Source organism: Tachyglossus aculeatus, chromosome X1 (assembly GCF_015852505.1).
Source record: "Tachyglossus aculeatus isolate mTacAcu1 chromosome X1, mTacAcu1.pri, whole genome shotgun sequence".
NCBI lineage: Eukaryota > Metazoa > Chordata > Mammalia > Monotremata > Tachyglossidae > Tachyglossus > Tachyglossus aculeatus.
In genome coordinates this window covers 96661882-96674717 of record NC_052101.1, presented here as the reverse complement: position 1 = coordinate 96674717, position 12836 = coordinate 96661882, and the positions used below count along the sequence as shown (strand labels likewise).

General features: G+C 59.3%; 1 protein-coding gene and 1 long non-coding RNA gene across 8 annotated transcripts; one reads left to right on the top strand and one right to left on the bottom strand.

Moving 5' to 3' along the window:
• Positions 1–2135: 2135 nt before the first annotated feature.
• Positions 2136–10355, top strand: CPNE9 (copine family member 9). Of its 5 annotated transcripts, none has more exons than XM_038772702.1 (21): positions 2136–2211; positions 2734–2774; positions 3040–3086; positions 3358–3461; positions 3633–3669; positions 3931–3933; positions 4292–4368; positions 5044–5107; positions 5395–5498; positions 6062–6166; positions 6260–6301; positions 7133–7208; positions 7378–7431; positions 7559–7620; positions 8079–8125; positions 8339–8520; positions 8651–8778; positions 9057–9159; positions 9342–9399; positions 9631–9704; positions 9890–10355. In XM_038772702.1, the coding sequence occupies exons 1-21, from the start codon at positions 2144–2146 to the stop codon at positions 10067–10069; spliced, it is 1656 nt and encodes a 551-aa protein (XP_038628630.1). In that variant the 5' UTR covers positions 2136–2143; the 3' UTR covers positions 10070–10355. The 5 variants fall into 5 exon arrangements, with proteins under 5 accessions (XP_038628630.1, XP_038628629.1, XP_038628632.1 ...); XM_038772701.1 differs by having other exon boundaries at positions 5041–5107; XM_038772704.1 differs by lacking the exon at positions 3931–3933.
• Positions 10356–10914: 559 nt separating this feature from the next.
• LOC119919606 lies at positions 10915–12716 on the bottom strand. 3 transcript variants are annotated; one of them, XR_005447707.1, is made up of 4 exons: positions 12178–12716; positions 11568–11693; positions 11305–11406; positions 10915–11172 (listed from the first exon to the last, which is right to left on the bottom strand). It is a non-coding gene; the product is annotated as an uncharacterized LOC119919606 (long non-coding RNA). The 3 variants fall into 3 exon arrangements; XR_005447706.1 differs by having other exon boundaries at positions 10915–11406; XR_005447708.1 differs by lacking the exon at positions 11305–11406.
• Positions 12717–12836: the final 120 nt, after the last annotated feature.

The window sequence follows — 12836 nt, the reverse complement described above, 5'->3', positions numbered from 1 at the left end:
GGAGGGGGCGAGGTGATGGACAGCCTTGAAGCCCAGGGTGAGGAGTTTCTGCCTGATGCGCAGATTGGTAGCCACTGGAGACTTTTGAGGAGGGGAGTAACATGCCCAGAGCGTTTCTGGACAAAGACAATCCGGGCAGCAGCATGAAGTATGGATTGAAGTGGGAAGAGACACGAGGTTTGGAGATCAGAGAGAAGGCTGATGCAGTACTCTGTACTGCAGTACTTCACTTCTCTGGGCCTCAGTTACCTCATCTGGAAAATGGGGATGAAGACTGTGAGCCCCCCGTGGGACAACCTGATCACCTCGTATTCCCCCCAGCGCTTAGAGCAGTGCTTTGCACGTAGCAAGTGCTTAACAAATGCCATCGTTAATTAATTTAGTGCCTGGGTGAGTTGCCTCATCTTACGGGGTGGGGGAGGAAAAGAAAGGGGGGGGGGTTAGTGTGATTGGGGGAGGAGAATTTTAGCAGGGGACCTAGATTAAGACCACTGACTGCCTTCTGCTGCTGGAACCCACCTACAGTGCTCTGCACACAGTAAGCGCTCAATAAATACGATTGATTGATTGGGTGAGTCACCTCATCTTACGGGGTGGGGGAGGAAAATAAAGTGGGGGGGGCTTAGTGTGATTAGGGGGAGGGGAATTTGAGGAGGGGGCCTAGATAAAGACCACTGGCTGCCTTCTGCTGCTGGAACCCAGTCCAGTGCTCTGCACACAGTAAGCGCTCAATAAATATGATTGATTGGGTGAGTCGCCTCACCTTATGGGGTGGGGGAGGAAAAGAAAGTGGGGGGGGCTTAGTGTGATTAGGGGGAGGAGAATTTTAGCAGGGGGCCTAGATTAAGACCACTGACTGCCTTCCGCTGCTGGAACCCAGTCCAGTGCTCTGCACACAGTAAACGCTCAATAAATATGATTGATTGGGTGAGTTGCCTCATCTTACGGGGTGGGGGAGGAAAAGAAAGTTGGGGGGGGGCTTAGTGTGATTAGGGGGAGGAGAATTTTAGGAGGGGACCTAGATTAAGACCACTGACTGCCTTCCGCTGCTGGAACCCAGTCCAGTGCTCTGCACACAGTAAGCACTCAATAAATACGATTGATTGATTGGGTGAGTCGCCTCATCTTACGGGGTGGGGGAGGAAAAGAAAGTGGGGGGGGCTTAGTGTGATTAGGGGGGAGGAGAATTTTAGAAGGGGGCCTAGATTAAGACCACTGACTGCCTTCCGCTGCTGGAACCCAGTCCAGTGCTCTGCACACAGTAAGCGCTCAATAAATACGATTGATTGATTGATTGGTTGAGTCGCCTCATCTTACGGGGTGGGGGAGGAAAAGAAAGTTGGGGGGGGCTTAGTGTGATTAGGGGGAGGAGAATTTTAGCAGGGGGCCTAGATTAAGACCACTGACTGCCTTCCGCTGCTGGAACCCAGTCCAGTGCTCTGCACCCAGTAAGAGCTCAATAAATACGATTGAATGAATGAATGAATGAAAATCCCGGCTCCGCCAATTGTCAGGTGGGTGGCTTTGGGCAAGTCACTTCAGCTTCTCTGGGCCTCAGTTCCCTCATCATCTGTTAGACTGTGAGCCCACTGTTGGGTAGGGACTGTCTCTATATGTTGCCAATTTGTACTTCCCAAGCGCTTAGTACAGTGCTCTGCACATAGTAAGCGCTCAATAAATACGATTGATGATGATCTGTCAAATGGGGAGGAAGACGGTGAGGCCCCCCCCCCCGCCCCGTGGGGCAACCTGATGACCTTGTATCCCCCCCGCCCCTCCCAGCGCTGCGCACAGTGTTTGGCGCCTAGTAAGCGCTTAAGAAATGCCGTCGTCATTATTATTATGATAATGGCAAAGCTCGGCCAGTTAAGTCGCGATCAGAACCGTGGACAGCGGAGGCGCCCCGGCCGGCGGCCGTTCCTGGGCGGCTGGGGCTGGCGGGGCGGGGACGGGACGGGAGGGGACGGACGGGACGGGAGGGGACGGACGGGAAAAGACGGGAGGGGACGGGAAAAAAGACGGGAGGGGACGGGAAAAGACGGGAGGGCGCTCTGCTGCCACCTGCGGCCCGCCGAGCCCGCCACAGGCAGCCCCAGTCTCCGAGCCTCCGCCGGCGGCCAGGACACGCACCTCGCCCAGCGCCATGGCGTCGCCGGGAGCTTTCGACCGCAGCGTCCCGGCCACCAAGATCGAGATAACCGTGTCCTGCCGGTGAGCACCGGCCCGGGCGAGACAGGGGGCCGAGCTCCCACCCCTGGCTGGACGCCTCTGAAAGCCCGTGGAGGTGCCAAGGGCCGGGGCGGGGGGCCGGGGGGGGATCGGAACGGGAAGAAAGTTGTGGTAGTTCAGCCCGGGGAGCTCGTCCTACCCCCCACCCCTCGGTGGGGCTTTCCCAGCCTCCGGTCCCGGGCTCCCTGGGCGCCGGTCCCGGTTTCAGAGCGGGATTGCTCGGTGGTCTGGTGGCGGATCGGAGGAGGGATCCCGGGAAGGAAAGAAATCCTCTATCCCTCCCCGTGGTGGGGTGGAGCTGGCCCCTCCGCCAGGAGCCCGGCTCCGTTTACTTCCTCCCTCCCCATCCGTGAGCCGAATGAATCCGGCGGGGCGACAAGAGGAAGAACATCGGGAATTCTTGACCGGCTTTCACCCACCGCTTCTGTCCGTTCGTGCACCTGTCCGTCTCTGTCTCTCCCTCTCTCTGTCTGTCTGTCTGCCTGTCTGTCTCTCTCCCTCTAGGAACCTGCTGGATCTCGATACCTTTTCCAAATCTGATCCCGGTAGGCGGTTCCAGCCCCCTGGACCGGCGGGTCACTCCTTCCCCCCACCCCCCAGACCCGCTCCCACGCTCCGGGTTCCCCAGAGCTCCCCGTCCCGAACACTGCCGTCGACTTCCTCCGCTCCTCCCCTCCTCTCTTCCCTCTCTTTTCCCTGGTCAGCCCAGGTCTCCCCTTCCCGCGGATCGTTTCCTTCGGGACTCCGTCCGGGGGGGGATGGGGGACGGGGGCGGGAGGGCCTAGGCTGACGGCTGGCTCTCCGTGACAGTGGTGGTGCTGTTCGCGCAGAGCAGGGCCAGCCAGGAGTGGAGGGAGGTGAGTTTTCGGTCGGGATCGCCCCGCTGCCCTCCGTGCCCCGCTCTTCTGCCCCCGGCTGGGCCCAATCGGCCCTCCCTAGGACGGAGCTCGGAGCGGCCAGCCTCTTGGGGGGCGGCGGCACGGTCCCGCTCCTCCTGGGCCCCGGGCCGGAGCGACCCCCCTCCCGCCCCCTCTCGCCCGATCGTCTGTTTACGGCTGCGGCAGCCGCGCCCTAAGCTTGGGCGGCAGATCACGGGTTAACCCGTCGGTGCCCGCACACCCCGCCCAGTTCGGCCGGACGGAGGTGATCGACAACACGCTCAACCCGGACTTCGTGCGCAAATTCGTCCTGGATTACTTCTTCGAAGAGAAGCAGAACCTGCGCTTCGATGTGTGAGTCGCTGGCGCGCCCGGCCCGCCCCAACCCCTTTTCGTCGCCTCCTCTGCCACCTCGGCCCCTCCGCCACACACCAATCGATCCATCGTATTTATTGAGCGCTTACTGTGTGCAGAGCACTGGACTAAGCGCTTAAGCACCACACCTCGCTCCTCCTTTCTCATCAGGTACAACGTGGATTCTAAAACCAACATCTCCAAACCGGTGAGCGCTCCCTCGCCCCGATTCCCCCGAGCGGCTCGCCAAGCCGGCTACCCTCCTCAGCCTCCGTCTCCTGGGCCGGCCGGTCTCTGGGGCCCCAGAGAGCGACCCTCCCCTGCCCCCGCCCCCCGCCTACTCGTTCATTCGTCCTGCTGAGGCTGGGGAGGGCAGGGGACAAACACCCGCGGCCGCTCCCCACCGCCAAGCCTCCAAGTCGCCCAGTTGACTGCCTCTGTTTCCTTCTTTGGCCGCCGGGATCGGCAGAAGGTAAGGGCAAAACCGGGGCAGGAGGAGGGCGAAATCGCTTCCCTTTCTTCGCGCCCCAGGCCCGGATCAAGTGCCGGAACGGAACGGGCGGGCGCAAACCCCTGAGCTGGCAGTGCGCCTTTATTTGCGTGCGCGTCACGTATGTCAGGAGGCCCAGAAGCCCCTTGCCTCCTGCTCCATTTTAGAAAGTCTCGGTTGGGCTCTCCCAGGCCCACTTAATCTCGCCTGGGAGCACCGCCGGGCCCCAGAGCTCTGGACTCTCCCGGCCGGTCCCCCGGGAGGGGCGGTTGCCCGCTTTCCCGGGGCCCGTGGGCTCTGCGCCGCCCCGGACACTGGCGGCCCGGTCTTTCTGCTGCAGGACTTCCTTGGGCAGGCGTTCCTGGCCCTGGGCGAGGTGATCGGAGGGCAGGGCAGCCGCGTGGAGCGGCCCCTCACGTGAGCTGGGTTTCGGGGACGGTTTCCCTGCGGCGACGTGCTGAATCCCCCCCCCCTCCGCTAGACCCACTCGGGAGGGCGGGTGTGGGCTGTGGGAATGGAGGCCAACAAGGAATCCCTTCTCCAGGAGGCCCGACGAAACCGTCATTTCCCCCTCTTCCCTCCCCCTTCTGCGTCACCCTTGCGCTTGAAGCACTGGCTAGTCACCCCGACCTCTCCCCGCCAGCCTGGACAGAGTGTCTCCCCCCCCCACCCCAAATTGGTAGCACGTGGCCGAGGGGGTGAGGGGGTGGAGGTGGACCTAGGTGGATGGGCTGCCCGACCCAGCTCTCTTAACCGGGACAGACCGTGGAGGAAATAGGGCACCTGTCAGCAAGATGCTGCTTTTCCCTGAGGGTCCCAAAGGAGGGAGGACACACTTGCCCAACCTGAGCAACGCTCTGGGCTTCCAACTGGGAGCATCAAGGGCAGGGGATTCCGAGCGGGTACCCAGAGAGCCGAAGGGATGGACTTTCAATCACTCGATCCATCAACCGTGTCTGGAGAGAAGGGACGGTAGCCCAAACCAAGCCCGGCCACGAGGAGCTACTTCGGGCGAGTGAGGCCGGTCCTCACTCGCCCTCTGCCACCCGGCCCTGCCCTCACCCTTGCTGAAGGTTATGCTCTGGCCAGCAGGGGCATTCCAGGGAAGAAATGTGGGACAATCCTCCTAACCGCTGAGGAGCTCAGCAATTGTCGGGTTAGTGTTACAGGCCTCTGGGGGTTGTAGGGGCGGGGGAGAGGGGGATTTTCTAGCTTTTCCTGGGATGTAGCCCCAGGGGGGGAAGCCGAGTGGAGGGGGGATCCGCATGAACTAGAAGGTAGAGGGGAATCTGTTGCCACCATCTATATATACGCCCGATTCTGGGCTCTTGCCGCCACTTTCCCTCCTGACCATTGGGGAGTTGGGGAATTGGACACTGAGGGGAGATGGAGGGATCCTGGGGCTCCACCCACTCCCCTGTTGCCTCCCGCCGTCTCTCCCAGGATATCGCCACGATGCAGCTCTGTGCCAACAAACTGGACAAGAAGGATTTCTTTGGGAAGTCGGACCCCTTCCTCGTCTTCTATCGGAGCAACGAGGATGGCACGTGCGTTCCTTTGGCTTGCTGGGCTGGATTTTGGACTCCACCGGCTAGGGCCTCAGAACTGAAACCGAGGAGGCAGGCTCCTTTTGGGGCATTATTACCTAGACGGGATCAGACTTTCCCTCACTGTTCTATTTAGGTCCCGTCCCTATTCAGGAGTCCCTCACCCCCTGCCCAGCTGCACAATATTCCCAGCTTTCAGCTCTCCATGCCTAGTTCCTCCTCTTCCTCCTCCTCCTTTTTTTAAAAAAAAATGTTATCTGTTAAGTATATACTATGTGCCAGGCACTAAATTAAGCTCTGGGGTAGAGGCAAGATAATATCAGATCGAACATAGTCCCCATCCCACATGGGGCTCCCAATCTTCATCCCCATTTTACAGATGAGGTAACTGAGTCACAGAGAAGTTTAGTGATCTGACCATAGTCACACAGCAAACAAGTGGCAGAGCTGGGATTAGAACCCAGATCCTTCCGATTTCCAGGCCCACACTCCATCCACTAGGCCGTGCTCCTCTCCCTCCTCCGCCTCCCCGCTTCCCAGAAGCCTCCACCTTTGCCTTCTAGGTTCACCATTTGTCACAAGACCGAAGTGGTGAAGAACACACTGAACCCCGTGTGGCAGCCCTTCCAAATTCCCGTCCGGGCACTCTGCAATGGTGACTATGACAGGTGGGGGTTACGTTTTGTGTGGAGAGGGGCCCAGGCAGGGAGGGGCCTGCTTTCTGAGACTCCGGTTAAGTCACTTCCCACGCTGTATTTCAGGACTGTGAAGATAGACGTGTATGACTGGGACCGAGATGGGAGGTGAGGCTCCCCTGGTGTGTGCCCCCAAGCCCTGCCCTACGCAAATTCCTTCCCTTCACTCAGAGACCCGCCCTGCCTTCCAGCACCGTTGGCCTCGGGCCCGACCCCTTCATTCATTCATTCAATCGTATTTATTGAGCGCTTACTATGTGCAGAGCACTGTACTAAGCGCTTGGGAAGTACAAGTTGGCAACATATAGAGATGGTCCCTACCTAACAACGGGCTCACAGTCTAGAAGGGGGAGACAGACAACAAAATAAAACATGTGGACAGGTGTCAAGTCATCAGAATAAGTAGAAATGAAGCTAGATGCACATCATTAACAAAATAAATAGAATAGTAAATATGTACAAGTAAAATAAATAGAGTAATAAATCTGTACAAACATATATACACATATGCAGGTGCTGTGGGGAGGGGAAGGAGGTAAGGTTGTGGGGATGGGGAGGGGGATCAATCTGGGAAGGCCTCCTGGAGGAGGTGAGCTCTCAGTAGGGCTTGGAAGAGAGCTAGCTTGGCGAATGTGGGGAGGGAGGGCATTCCAGGCCAGGGAGAGGACGTGGGCCGGAGGTCGACGGCGGGACAGGCGAGAACGAGGCCCAGTGAGGAGGTTAGCGGCAGAGGAGCGGAGGGTGTGGGCTGGGCTGGAGAAGGAGAGAAGGGAGGTGAGGTAGGAGAGGACGAGGTGATGGAGAACCTTGAAGCCGAGAGTGAGGAGTTTTTGCCTGATGCGTAGGTTGACCGGTACCCCTTCGTTCTTCCCTCCCGCACCTGGGATGGGGGCCGATGGCCTCCCCCAGCCCGAGCCCTCACCGTCTATCCCATTGCAGTCATGACTTCATTGGAGAGTTCACGACCAGTTACCGGGAGCTGACCCGAGCCCAGAGCCAATTTACAGTGTATGAGGTGAGATGCCCCAGTTTATCCGGCAGGCGCCTGCCCTCACCTTGCCTCTCCTGTCCTCCTGTCGGCCCTGGCTACTTATTACTCCTCCCCATGCTGCCCACCTCTCCCTTGCCCCTCCCACCAGCAGCCCTGATTGATTGCCATTGCCTTCTCCACCCCACATTTGCAGGTTCTTAACCCTCGGAAGAAATGTAAGAAGAAGAAATATGTCAATTCCGGGACGGTGAGTTCTGGGCCGTTGCCCCAATTCCTGTTTGGGTCTGGTTTCCCCCTTCTCCCCCTTCCTTCCTCCCTTTCTCTTTCCTCCCCTCCCCCAGGCCTCCATCCAGGCCTCTCATCCTTTCCCATAGGTGACACTGCTGTCTTTCACTGTGGACTCCGAGTTCACCTTCGTAGATTACATCAAGGGCGGGTGAGTTTGCTGACCAAGGGCCACAGAAGCGTATCAGGTGCCCCCGGGCCAGGCACCCCTTCTCTTTCCTCTTGAGGCTATAGCTGCCCCGGGGGTGGGGGTGGTGGGGGTGGTGTATGTATGTGTGTGTGTCCCCTCTCCCCACTGCCCCCTCTGCCCCGCCGCCAGATGGGAAATCTCCTGACACTCTGGCACCATGACCAGGCCCCAGTATAAATGACCGGGGGGACCAGAAAAGTCTAGCCTGGATGGGGGAAGCCTAGCCAGGGGTCAGGCTGGGTTGGACTGTAAGCTCGTCGTGGGCAGGGAATGTGTCTATTTATTGTTCTGTTGTACTCTCCCAAGTGCTTAGTGCAGTGCTCTGCACACGGTAAGTGCTCAATAAGTGCAACTGAATGAATGGATTGGGTGCTAAATCCAGAAAGGGGAACGCAGCCCTTACCCCTCTTACCCCCCAGGACCCAGTTGAACTTCACAGTGGCCATAGACTTCACTGCCTCCAATGGTGAGTCACAGGCATCCGGCTACCCGCTCAGGAAGGAGGAGGCCTGAGGCCCTCCCTCTCCACTCCCTGGGGCAACCAACCATTCTCCTTTAGGGGGAGGCACCTCCCAACACGGAAGTCGCCGTCCCCCTGGCCAGGGAAGTGGGCAGGGGGAAAGAGTCCAGGCTGGATGACTGGGAGGACTGGGTGACCCGGAGGATTGTATCCCGGCAGGGAACCCCCTGCAGCCCACCTCCCTGCACTACATGAGCCCGTACCAGCTCAGTGCCTATGCCATGGCACTCAAGGCCGTCGGGGAGATCATCCAGGACTATGACAGCGACAAGCTCTTCCCAGCCTACGGCTTTGGAGCCAAGCTGCCCCCTGAGGGCCGGATTTCCCATCAGTTCCCGCTGGTAGGCAGGGGCGCCTGGCGGGCAGGAGTTCACCCCACCCCTCAGCCATCTGACCCCAAGATCGGAACGAGGGGCTAGGGGCAGTCAGCCCTTCCTTCTGCTCCCCCCCACCCAACCCCTCTCCTGGCAGAACAACGATTCCGAGAATCCCAACTGCGAAGGCATCGAGGGGGTCCTGGAGAGCTACTTCCAGAGCCTGAGGACTGTTCAGCTCTATGGTCCCACCTATTTCGCCCCAGTCATCAACCAGGTGGCCCGGTGAGTGGAGCGGGGAGTGAGAAAATTCACAGAAGGGCCGGGAAAGCAGGGGTGGCCCTCCTCCGGAACCCCCGGAACCGGAGGCCAGAGGGTGAGGTAGGGCAGCCCGCCCTTGGCCGCTCGTCGTTTTCTCGGTGGGTCCGTCACGGATCGTTCCTCTTCTCCTGGAGCCCAGCCTGGCCCGGATGAGTCGCCGGGGAAACACGGGAGGGCTTGGCAGCGGGCCGGGCGGAAAGGGGGCTTGTGGTCCGACCCCCGGGGGCCTCGTCCTTCCGCAGGGCAGCGGCGCAGGTCTCGGATGGGTCCCAGTACTACGTGCTCCTCATCATCACGGATGGGGTCATCTCAGACATGACGCAGACCAAGGAGGCCATTGTCAGTGTGAGTCTGGGGCAGGGAGGGGGCATCGGGGGGTGAGGGGACATCCTGAGCTGGTGCCCAGGATGAGCACATCCCTCCTGCTCCGGCCGCAGCTCTCTCTGCTGCTGCAGCCAGGCCCCCGGGCATTACCCCCTCTCCCCCAAGGGCTCCCCCCGGCCCCCACACCATCCACCTCCTTTCAGGCTTCCTCATTGCCCATGTCCATCATCATTGTGGGAGTGGGGCCTGCTATGTTTGAAGGTGAGTGTGGGAGGGTAAGTAGGGGTGGGGGAGCGGCCTTGAAAATGACAAGAAAACGGGGGCTGGGACCGATTCTGCTCTCCTGACGGCAGTGGGGGGTGGGGGGTACGGGAGGGGCAACTGAGAGAAGAGTGGCCTGGAAGGGGGGGAGGAGGGGGGGGAGAGAGGAGAACAGTCCAGGGCCCAGCGGCCCTCCTCCCCCAGCCCCAGCAACAAATGTTTCCTCCACAGCGATGGAAGAGTTGGACGGGGACGATGTGCGGGTGTCCTCCCGCGGCCGCTACGCAGAGAGGGACATCGTGCAGGTAGGACTGGGTGGGACCAGAGGGGCACGGGGGCGGGGGGGAGGTGGGGAAACAGGGGAGTCGTTCCACCCGGCAGAGGGAGGGATAAGAGAGCTAGGCTGAGCCCCATCCCCAGGCCCGGGCTTCCGTCCTTTAGCCCTTGTCCCCCCGCCCCCGCCAAATCCCCCCTCCCTCTTGTCTTGCAGTTTGTCCCTTTTCGTGACTACATAGACCGTTCCGGGAACCAAGTGCTGAGCATGGCCCGGCTAGCCAAGGATGTGCTGGCTGAGATCCCCGAGCAGCTGCTGTCCTACATGCGCAGCCGGGACATCAAGCCACGGCCCGCCCCGGTCTCTGGCCCCTGCTCTGCCTCCCTGAAGCCTTGAGCCCCCTCTGCCCCCTGCCCCCTCTGCTTCCCGCACATAGTCACTAGTGGGCCCAGCCTGGCCTGGCCCAGCCCAACCCAACCCAGCTCTAGCAATGAACCTGTGGAGGGAAGACCGTCCTTGCACTGAGCTGCAGTGGTGACCCCCCTGCCCCTAGCTGGCAGGGCCAGCCCAGCTGGACAAGACCTGCCCGATCCAGGATGGCCAAGAGAGAGACCGTGGCAGGAATAGAAGATGGATCCAGCTGAAGCCATTGTGTTCTCATGCCAATAATAAATCTAAGCTTCATCCCTCATCTTTCTCACGCGTCTGGTGCGGGGAAAGTGTGAGCGTGGATGAGCGTGCGCGTGTGTGTGTCTGCCGGCCTCTGTGTGCACGCACACGTACAGGGCAGGCTGCTGGGTGAGAAGTGGAGTCTGGAGCAGGAGCCCACGCTGTTTCGGGGCTGGAGGCGTGAAGGGATTGATACTATCTTGGAATGTGGCTTGAGGCAAACTCTAGACTCAAGACAGTCTTGGCTCTGACCCTCGGGGGCGGGGGGGGGGGGGGGCGGTGGTGGTGTCACCAGCTGGTAAAGAGGGGCAGAGTCAAGGGGTGGAGCCCGCCATCCATCCAGCCGTCCACCTCAGGGAAGGACTAAAGCCAGGAGTCCTGAAAGCCAGGGGCTGGAGAACAGCTGCACCCCCCCCGAAACTGACATAGTTCCTCACTCGGGAATCGGGGGGCGGGGGAGAGAGCAGCAGAAACCCAGCCAAGATGGAGATGAATTATGCTCCAGATGCTAAACGACTGACCACGTTCACTACCTCCTCCAGCTAACAGAAAAATGACGAGAATACCAAATGCCCGTTGGCTTTCTGTTTATCGATTGGCGTGAAACCGTTCGATCCAGTGAAATTCAGCAGGGCTTTCAATCGCTCAACAAAACAGCGATTGACTCGACGTCCACAGTCCTCCCGGAGGAGACCTAACGGAACGAACCCACGCCCAGGAGCCAAGCAGAGTGACCCGCTCTCGCCGAGATGATTTCCAACCAGCTCGATGACTGGACGCGCCTCCTCGTCTCCGGAGCCCATGCTGGATGTGCCAACGATGCAGCAGAACTAGAAAGAAAAATGCAACCATTTGGAGTGGAGGGGCCTGATCGACTGAGAGGACGCTCCCTAACACCGATCGGCCAGGTTGCCAATACGGCTCCAGGCACACGGATGGGGAAGAAATGGAAGAAAGCAGACCTCCCTCAGCCAGGAGATAAACCAGATCGGCATATTGGACGGCAAACGTCGTGGCAGGAAACCCTCAGTATGGACCAGTTTCCGGAAAAGTGGAACATCCCCCTGAAGTAGAGAAGGCTCTGTTTAGCCACCACTGGGGATCTTAGGCAGCTCACGGGTGTAAACTGTCAAAGGTATTTATTGAGCACTTATGGCCTACAGAGCACCGTACTAAGAGCTTGGGAGAGTCCGATATACCGGAGTAGGTAGACACGTTCACTAACCGTTGTGGTCTTTAAGCCTTTACGTCACGCCCGGCCCTGTAGTGAGCATCGAGGAAGACAGAAGAGAGGTTGGACGCCGGCCTCGTTCCACGTGGGGTTCCCGGTCCAAGCAGACATAGCATACAGCTTCACACAAAGCAGGGTGAAGATGGGCGGCCCCAAAACTCCCAGCACGTGTCTCCTGCCTCGACAGGACGCTTCTCTCCCTCCCTCCCCCTCCACCCCCCTCCACCGAGAAGCCAAAAAGCTCTTCAGGGAAAACCTACAGTGGACTCTGCAGAGCCAAAGATGAAACTCTTTGCTCGGGTGTCTTGTCTCCTTGAGTTCATGAAGGAGAGTTGGATGAAAGGATAAATAAAAGTTCTGTCTGGGACAGGGCAAGGCCACCTTCAGAGGGCCGGTTCAGGACGTGAGGAGGGGCCTTTGGGAGATGTCATTCGGACACTCCCAGGCCAGAGAAAGGAAGGGGCTGCAGGTTCTCCTGAATCAAACGTGGCCACTGACCCGGGCCCGCAGGGGGAGTTGGCCCCCTCTGCCTCTCGGCCTCGAGTTCCCACATCCCCAAACACACACGCTTGCACACACGGGGCGGCAACAGGGAAAAACTCACCAGGGCAGCAGAGGTGGACAATTTCTTGCAAGTACAATGCCCCGTTCACACGGGCTGATTCAACGGCCCTTGAGACAATCCTGGTCTAGAAGTTACCATCCCAAGGACCCTGAGGGAACAGTGGCTACTTCTGTCTTGGTCCGGGGAGGGGGCTGTTGGGTTGTGATCTCACCTTCCTGTGTGCAAAGCACTGTACTCACCACTGCGAGAGACTACCCAGGTAGGAATTGGACACGGTTCCCGTCCCACAGGGGTGGGGAAGAGGGGCTCGCAAGCTAAGAAAGAGGAAGCTCTAGCTTACACTTCCCCATTCCCCAACCGGAAAATGGGCTCCCCTGGCACCCCCACGTCATATACGGAGGGAGAAGTCAGGAGGGTTGACCAAGCTCTCCCTAGGGTGGGAGTTTCACAGCCACCTCTCTCCCTCCCCTGGCTCAGAGATGTCTGAGATGTTTCGGCCCAGAGCTGCCTCTCCCTGGTTTTTTCCTTAACAGTATTTGTTAAGTGCTTACTATGTGCCAGGCGTGTACTAAGTGCTGGGGTAGATACAGGAGAATCAGGATGGACATGGTCCCTGTCCCACAGGGGGCTTACAGCCTTAATTCCCATTTAACTGATGAGGAAACTGAGGCCCGAAGTTAATATTAATAATGATGATG

Excerpts from the sequence above, each read along its gene's own strand:
- CPNE9 (XM_038772701.1), top strand. The coding sequence starts at position 2,144 with ATGGCGTCGCCGGGAGCTTTCGACCGCAGCGTCCCGGCCACCAAGATC. Across the intron at positions 7,432-7,558 it reads AATATGTCAATTCCGGGACG|GTGACACTGCTGTCTTTCAC; the intron begins GTGAGTTCTGGG and ends CCTTTCCCATAG. Across the intron at positions 7,621-8,078 it reads GTAGATTACATCAAGGGCGG|GACCCAGTTGAACTTCACAG; the intron begins GTGAGTTTGCTG and ends CTTACCCCCCAG.